This window comes from Nothoprocta perdicaria, unplaced genomic scaffold, assembly GCF_003342845.1.
Source record: "Nothoprocta perdicaria isolate Ctin4 unplaced genomic scaffold, notPer1 scaffold_44, whole genome shotgun sequence".
NCBI classification, from domain to species: domain Eukaryota; kingdom Metazoa; phylum Chordata; class Aves; order Tinamiformes; family Tinamidae; genus Nothoprocta; species Nothoprocta perdicaria.
Genome location: NW_020455688.1, coordinates 4,105,464 through 4,114,768, shown reverse-complemented (window position 1 = coordinate 4,114,768; position 9,305 = coordinate 4,105,464). Strand labels below are relative to the sequence as shown.

The 9,305-nt window shown below is 38.6% G+C and overlaps 1 protein-coding gene across 5 annotated transcripts in view; it reads left to right on the top strand.

The window, feature by feature from the left end:
- The window catches only part of MAGI2 (membrane associated guanylate kinase, WW and PDZ domain containing 2), a 674,980-nt gene that overhangs the window by 529,191 nt on the left and 136,484 nt on the right, over window positions 1-9,305 (top strand). For all 5 annotated transcript variants that reach the window (XM_026046375.1, XM_026046373.1, XM_026046374.1 and 2 more), the window contains exon 7: window positions 5,148-5,205. In XM_026046375.1, the coding sequence (XP_025902160.1) occupies window positions 5,148-5,205 (58 nt within the window). The remainder of the gene's footprint in view (window positions 1-5,147; window positions 5,206-9,305) is intronic.

The window sequence follows — 9,305 nt, the reverse complement described above, 5'->3', positions numbered from 1 at the left end:
TCTTCTTTCTTTCTTTTTTTTTCTTCTTTGAAAATACAGGAGGCTTTGTTATTATTGGGTGTTTATCTCTCAGAGCTGCAATTCCTCTGCATTTAAAGGCTTACCCAGAAGCAGACTGAGCAAAGTGTCTGAACATCAAACGTGCATCTTTTTATCTTTTTTTTGGATGACTATTGCAGTGTTAGCTAAATGCTGCTTCTCYGGTAAAGGATAAAGCATGAAATGTAAGATTTGGAGCACACACACACATGTGATACAGATTATCCAGTGCCTTTCCCTCCACTCATGGTGTCAGCATTGCCAAATGCTGCGTGAACTATTACAGATTTTTGAATGGTAATTTTACAAATATTCCTGAACAAGCCCTACACTGGGCAGTGCAAGGAGATCTGTGGGAATGCAGTGTTAGATATTGAAGATTAAAAGCGAAGACTAAATTTTTCCCTGGCTATGCAGAGAAATACTTCTGTAATCAATAAACTGTAAAGTCATGAATGATAGTTCAGCTCATACGAATGGAAATTTCAAACATAACATAGTAGTTGCAAAGCTGTTTGTTGTAGAAATTATTCATGAACAGTCTACCCCACTGCTACCAAAAGCATACCAGAGGATGCTATAATTTATAGATCTTTTCCAGTTTAAATGTGTTGGCAAACAGCGGTCTCCTTCATGTGTGGTTTATAACAATTTTTATAAATGTTTACCAGTCACTTTCATTGTTAATGATCGTCACCAGGTACAGTGGACCGAAAAAGAGAAACTGTGGTGCCCTAACCACTAATTTGGCAAAGGCTTTATATTTTATGAAGCATTAAAGTATTTCTGTGCTGTAATTTTTCAGATCAATAGTGAAAAATGCTACTGTTTAATGCCATGAAAAATAATCGCAATTATACTTAAAGCAAATGTAGCAGAAGATTCTTCTAACAGAAGCTCTATGCTGAGCTAAACTCYGCTAACCTTATCTTCCACACTTCAGAAGGCAGCTTGGGTTTTGTGCTCTAGCAATCCCATTTTACTGGTCAACACAGAATTTTAATTAAACATAGCTTACAGGCTGCATCTCAAATGAAAAAATGAAATTAGAGCATACCCTTACATGGAGTTTATACCGATTATGGTGCTCAAAGGTAATTTTTATATTTCTTTTCTTCTGAACTCATGACTATTTTATGATGTTAGATAATTAGTGTTTCAATCCGTGCATTAAAAATGGGTTCTTCATACTATGTCCAATTCATTAAATTTTTACAGACTTTTACACTAGAAAATGGGATTTGCCATTTGCATTCTCAATAGTTGTGCCAGTTCATAAATACAGTTATGCATCATTACTTTAGGAAAACATGGACCAATAGGTTAATAATAAATCCTCAAATTAGTTCACATTTTCATTACTGTATAACGCAAAACATATCCACTGAATCCATATACTTCAAAACATATATTTACATATAGTCTATACCTTTAAATTCAAGCAAAAAAACCTACCTTTTTCTATTCTATAATTTGAAAAAGCCWATACACTTTTGGAAAGGGACTCAGACATTTCTGCATGTGTCTATGTGTGTCTGTGCACATTTTTAAATATGCATGAAATTTACTGGTACCTGCTTCACTTTCTGTTTCAGGGATTTTAATTTTAGATAGCCAGATATGAAAGCAATATTGTATAATGAATTGATTAAATGAAGAAAATCTTGCAAGACTATGTTAGAATAAAATGTGTCTATAATGCTGAGACAAATATTTTAATTCTTYGTCATAGAGATAGGCAAAAACGTGTCTTTTTATATAGCAAACTATGAAGAAGAGGCTTATTTATCATGCAAGCCCTGGAAATAAAACCTGTTGTGGGATTAGTATCGGATCCCATAATCTTCTCTGAGGATGTCCACGCTTCTGAGGGAACCTCTGTAGGACTTTCTGTACTCAGTCTCTTAAGGATTTTACTAAAGTTGTGGAAAGAGTGATACCAGCATATTCAGCAACATGAATATGAGCCAGCAACTTGCTCTTGTGGCAAAGCAGGCCAACAGTCTCCTGGTCTGCGTTAAGCCCAGGAGTGATGCCAGCAGGATTTTTCCCCTGCTCAGCACTGGTGAGGCCCCATCTGGAGTGCCAGGGTCCGTGCCAGGCTCCCCAGTACGAGACATGGACATTATGGACCAAGTCCAGCAAAAGGCAACAAACGTTATGAAGGATCTGGAGCATCTCTCGTACAGAGAGACACTGAGAGAATTGGGACTGTTCAGCCTGAAGAGGTGAAGGCTCCAGAGCAATCCTGTCAGTGTGTGTATATATCTGAATGGAAGGGATAAAACTGGGCACCAGGAGTCTCCTCATGGGTGCCCAGTGACAGGAGGCAATGGGCACAAACTGAAATATGGGAAATTCTGTAAACATAAGAAGAAACTTCTGTACTATGAACATGGTGGAGCACTGGAACAGGTTGCCCAGAGAGAGGTTGTGGAGTCTCCATCCTTGGAGATATTCAAAACCCAACTGGATGCTGAGCTGGGCAATTTGCTTGAGCAGAGGGAGAGGGCCAGATGATCTCCAGAGCGCCCTGCCAACCTCAGGCATTCTGTGATTCTGTGAATGGTTTAAATAAATCTATTATTTGTGCCTATGAAGCTACAATAATAAAACAACCTTGGTGAACACATAAGGCATTTTTCCAATTCACAGTGCAGACTTGTGCTGATTTATTTCACAAAAACCTGAATGCTCACAATATTCTGAGTATCAAATTTAGAAAGCCCTTGAGCTTTAAGTTAGAAATTTCTCGAGTTCCTCATCTGTCAGTCTTTGGTCGAGGATTTTATCTTTCGTTGCTGTATTCGAGTGAGCTGAGCAGTAACCTCTTCTAAGGGCAACATGACATGAATGCAGTAGTAGTCTAAGCAGGYTCACTCAAGAAAAGATCAGTGTTTGCTATTTTAGTTGCATTTAAAAGAAATGTAACAAAAAGAGATAAAGCTGCTTCTTGCATTGTTTCTTACCTTTTTAATTTCCCTATTGTTACTCAGGCTTTATTTTCCTATTTTCCTTTCGTCACATGTCAATTATTGCCTACTTACATCATCACTGAAAAAAGAAATCAAATCATAGGAGCTCTTCTTCATGGCCAGTTTAATGACATTATTCAGTATGAGCTGTTAGTTCTTTTCTGTCTAATTCTATATTCTCTCTTTCTCCAAAAAAGCTTCTTTAAAAATATGAGTTTGCAAAGGGAAAAAATTCTGAGACAAGGTATTCCAGAATCCAGTTTCCTCACAGAACCTCCGTACCACTCCCTGTGTATTGTTACATAGTCAGTAACTGCACAGAATTCCCTATGTGTGTGTGATGGGAAGGCATCTGCTTTTGTGAATCAATCAAAGCTCCCATCAAAGGCATCTCATCAGGCACTGCAGTTTGTACTGCTTTTATTTGGGTCACCTGAGATACTTGTCACACTTGTGTGGTGCCCATTAATCAAAAGAGGAAGTTCTCTTGGTGGTATGATGACATTTGAGTGTTAGATATGAGCAGTAAAAAATTATATTGATATATGTGGGTTCATGTATATAGGCGTGCAGGTACATGTACGGATTGATTTTGAGATTGTGCTATTCATGTATTTAGAATTTACTTTTATAATACCTTCTCTCTTCCTGTATAAGAGATGATATTTGTAAATTTAATTGTTTTTATATAATTTAAGTAAATTAAATTACTTTTAAGGCCAGAAAGTACCACAGTATCTTATTTTGATTCATATTTCCGTGTAAAACAAGCATATGAAACATGTAAAATATAAAACTCACTCTATCACCAAATCCTGATTTTATGGCATTTCAATGCAGTGAGCATGCAAGTGGTTGGAAGAGGAGGTTTGTTCCTGGCTCCAATGCTCTCTCTGGGTTGATACATATAATATAGATACCTACCTGCACCTAAATTATAGCCTGTAATAGTCTACAGGCCAATACCTGGCCCCTTAGGTATTAGGTATATATGCAGGCCTCTTAGGCAGCCTACAGTCAGGAGGAAATAAAAAGAAAACTTGTCATCTAGTACCTCCTGACATTAAAGATACATCAAACTTACTAGCTTTGAGGGTGATCTACATCGAGCTTAACCCAGGCATTAACATCCAGGCGTTACATCAAGCTTAACTCCCCAGCCTGGGCAGTCTGGAGGAGGCAGTGGATTGAGCTGCTCTTCTTCTGCCAAAGCTCCATCAGGAGGTAGCGAGAAGGCATCTCTCTCCACAGCATCCCAAGCGTGTCCCAAGGAGTCAGGCTGCAGTCTGCTCTGCCCATTGCGAGCATGTGCATATTGCTGAGCACACTTACAGTAGGTGACTCACAGGGCAGGTTACCTCTAGCACAGGTTATGGTGCCCCATTTGCACACTCACCTGGTGGATAGACCATTCGTCCACCAAACCTCAGATACAGGCTGTAGTTCTGCTAAAGATTGAGGAAGTTTGAACCTATATATTCACTGCATGTCTCATAAGAGATTAATGTACCACTGTACAGCCAGTACAGGGTGTATGGGCCCACGAGAGGCACTGAACAAGAGGGAGACTCTGATTTTGCAGGACAGCAGTTGAGAATCACACCTAGGAAAAAAAACCAACAACATTGGTTCAACCCCAGCTGCACGAGCTGATAATGTGTTTGTGCATCTTAACTTTTTCCATTGACTGACTATGGAGAGGCACTGATGCCTAACTGAGCAGTCTGGCCCAAAGTACTGGGCAAGACACCTAATTTTCAAACATAACAAAATGTTGTGTACCTACTTGGAAAAATGTGTACCTATTTGGAAAAACAGAATAACCTCACTTCCTTTGGCATATCTGATAATGCTGCTCTTGTTGGCTGCCCCAGCTGTTGGAACAATAAAGCACTTCAACTAAATGTATTGTTCTAGAGACTGAGATCTGTGTTTGCATGCCAGTTTTCAAGTTACTATTAGTTGTTGCTGCCAAGGTATGTGTCTGAAAATTGGCATTTGCTTTGATCATTGTATCTAACTTCAGCATACAATTGTTTCCTTTAACACCCAGCAAAGATCTATTCGTGTATTATTATAAATCTTAGCATTCTGTGCTGCATTTACTGAGAGAGATAACTCTTTCTTTTTCAGAGCTTCCATATGGCTGGGAGAAAATTGATGATCCCATTTATGGCACTTATTATGTTGAGTAAGTTCCCAAGTTCAATATTAACTTGTTGTTACTGTGTCATAACCTAATATTAGTATTCTCTGCAGTACTAAGAATGGGAAGACATGAATGCCATTACTTGTGCAGTAAGACTGAAGGTGTACAGGAATTCTCAATCATCAATACACATTTCATGTGTCTCAAATCGTTTAGTCATTCTGTTTCTTCAAGACCTAATTTCATGGTAACATTTCAGCAGATACTTGTAGGAAGATCATATTCATTAAAGAAAAGTTGTTGTCTTTTCTGTATAAGGTTTTGGATATCCAATGAGGTACAGGTCTTATTAATCAATGGACAGAACAAAGCATAATCGTGTTAGCTCACTTAAGATCCTTTTCTGGATAGTCCTTCCTTGCTTCAAATCAGACATTCACAGTTCCTGTCACAAGGCAGGTTACARGTTGTTTTATTTTATACCTAAGAGTACACCCAAAACTTATGAGAGAACACAAATTTCTAGTTTCACAGCACAATCCTTGCTTTTGTTTCCTCACACTATATTCTGTTCATGAAACAAGCAAGTCTCCATTCTTACTCACCTATACAAGGGACAATAATAAGAGTGTCTGAAGTAACAAACCTGGCTTTAGCTAGATCCTAGAGAAAACCAATAAATCAGACAAWTTGCTGCTCTTTTTTAGCTTTGCACTGTCGATGAGACTTATGCAAAGTGAATCTACATTCAAAGCTATGTTCCTGTTCAGAGGATCTCACTCTGCTCTTACATTAATGATAACCCAAAGTATTTAGCAGACGATAGGGAAAAGCCACTGTGCATACAGCGCTTTCAAAAACCACTTGTCCTGACAAAGATCTATCCATTATTCCATTTATTAAAGAAGGGAGAGGTTGGTTCCTATGCTAGAATCTCCATTTCAAAGCCTGGCAACAAGCAGTACGTTAACTCTAGCTGTTTCATACAGAATATAGAATTTTAGTTTGTGCGTCACACTGTTCCCTGGTTACCTTTATCCCATGAATCCATATCAACATTTAGACTGCAGGCTCCTTCTGCACAGATAGGAGGTTTGCTACCTGGGGATATGCTGCCGTGAACTTGGGCAGGGTACAGCTCAATAAGAGACATCATGAAACGATCTAATTTCTGGAGTGTTAGGTAATGTATCCGTAAGGTTCCCCTTTCTTCACAGCTATAACTGCAGCAGCTTGTGGATGCCCATGCGCTTTCCCCAGCCTTCCTACAAGGCAAACAAACAAATGGAAGCAGTGTTTGGCCACTGTCCTGCTGAGTCCTTCTGTCCCATTCTCCAAGTGCAGTAGCAGCCGCCCTACCTCTCTTTTCCCAGCTTGTTCCCTGCCCTCCCCTGACAGAGCCAGCAGCTCCATCTGCTTTGCTCATTGGTGCAGGACAGGTCAGTCAGTGCAGATTCCAGTTTGTCTCAAGCAGAAAGGTAAGTTTTTGACATCCAAAAGTAGCGCCATTAAATTAGCCTCTCTCTTTACACTTGAGTTCTTCCATGATGTCCCTGAGTAGATAGGGGTGGAGATCACCTACCTCGTTGTCGTTAATCCTTCTGAAAATTTCCTCACATACAATTGTGCAGCTGCTGGGTTGGAGTTAGAGGCTTCTGCACCAGTGGTTTTTAGTGTGTTTGGGTGAGTAGCAGGTGTTGTGCAATTTCCATGCATTAGTCTCTGCCCACTTTATTGCCAGCACAGCCCAAAGCATTTTGGCAGGGGTGAGGTTCACATTATGCATTCAGAAAAGGAGCGAGTATTTATCTCCATTTCATGTCCATCCTCAGGTAGACAGGAACAAGGCTCCTGGCCCACATGATGCTATGCAGTTACATTATTTAAGGCTGTTATTGCCAAGCTCAGGCATCCTATCATAGATAAGGTTTGTAGAAAGAAGTATTAAGAAGTATTAGAGGTTTTATAAGTGGAATAGATGTTCATAGGCTGGTATGAAAACTTGGACAGCACTAGGTTCCTAAGGAGTTTTATAGCCAGGAAAACATATCCATACTTTAATTTGCTGTCTGAGGTGAGTATGTGATACAAAAATTGCTTTACATTCTTTCATTGCAAAAAGTGAGTTAGGCCATTTTTATTACAMGTATTCAACAGATGAGTTCATTTTTAGCTACATAAAATCAGATTACAATGCACTATCTTAATTATCTCATAAAAGTGGGTAAATCATGAAAAGTTAGGTTATGAACTTTCACACATTGAAGTCCAAACCAACTTTATATGCTGGCCCTTAAAACTGCCAGTGAAAGAATGACTCCTACTCTAATTGCTGAAATATTTACATCTCTTGGGAAGTTTGCAAGGATGAGCAATGGTCTCAGGTTCAGGTTGACCCTACAAAGGCCATGGCCAGCTCCAATATACTGAGATCAAAAGACACACTTAAAGATAAAACTAAAGAGTTGTTATCAAAGCTAAGGAACAGTAATCACAGAGTATTTTAAAATTCATTTCAAATGTTTTAATTATGCATGAATATACATGTGAGAGATCATTAAAATTTTGATTTCCCTTGTTATGCAGGTCCAGGTTTCATTTGTAAGATATAGACGTTTGACATAAATGAGAAGTGCTTGCTATACATGGTTTAACTTTCACGCAATTTTGTCCTAATTTATAAACTAGGAACAAGCACCATTTCGCTGTGCAGGGCAAGGGAGAGAACACAGTTATTAAAGTGCATTCTCAGCATTCTAATTGCTGAAAGATTATTTCTCCCTTTAAGGATGATTAAGTACAACACACAGCTCAATTTCTGGACATGGTCTCTTTAATAGAACAGCTAAATTGACCGTACAGGTATTTATTGTCAAAAAAATTTACTTCCTTATGATTTCTGACAAGGCTGTGTTCCTGCTCAAATAGAAAACCTTCTCTCAGGAGGTCTTTTTGTCTTTATTATATATTTGTAACTGAGAATGAAAAAAGGACTTAGACAGTAACTCATCTGCAGCAATTTGTCTGATTTAGCCATGGAGCTGTATAGCAYGATGCAGAGTTTCTTCTTGTCTCACTGGATTGTCTAATTCTCAGGTCAGTGTTTGTTATGTATTTACAGTCTTGGTCATAAATTCAGTGCAAGTGACTTATAAAAACAACCAGTTTTATGTATATTTTTCTTCTCTTTGACTCCTTTGGTCCACATATTTAATGAAGTTGTTTGAATTTGTTGGCGTTCTTACATTGCTTTAGAGACGTCACACTACCATAAAGGAGCCAAAAATATGGGAATAAATTGGAGCTAAGAATTATTGGTGTTGCATCAACACCCTGAGGAGTCTTGAATACCTCTGCTAGTCTTCCTGTCTCATCTCACCAGGGCAGAAAGACCATTATCTGAGACATTTCTGTCTAAGCAGATTAAAGCACAACTTAAACTCGACCTAGAAATGACTGAAAAGAAGCTTATTGATATTCAGTGAGCCATGGACACAACCTATATTGTCTAAAACCATATTCTTTTACCACAGAACCATAAATAAATTGTAACATAGGTCTACAASAAGCSCTCTGTGACCCTAAGACATGCCTTGCATCTACATCATGACATAAAGCATAGTTCAAGGAACTAAACTTARGTATGATCAATTAGTTATCAATTATATCTGCACAGTAGGACACAAAAGCAATGGAAAATCCATGCTGTTCTCAAAGTGCAACTGAACACTTGCTGTTGTCTAGGGCAAGGACACTTTAGAGCCTCTAAAATATCATCTGATTCCTGTGTTTAGACCACTAACTCCACCCACTGTGTTGCAATGCTGTTTTTAAATTTATCAAATGTCAGCATAAAGACAACTAGATAGTTTACCCAACTGATACTGGAAGCTCTTTCAAGATCTTACACTYCTGCTTTTAAGAAGCCTTCTGATTTCAAGCCCAGATTTATTCCTGCCCAGATTTTAGATGTTTATTCTTTTACCTACCCTGCCAGCTCTAATATGTCCTAGTATTTACTTCTGAACATATTCAAATAATGCAATTATATAACACCATTAGAATCATAGAATCATAGAATCATAGAATGCCGAAGGTTGGAAGGGACCTCAGAGGTCATCGAGTCCAACCCCCCTGCTCAC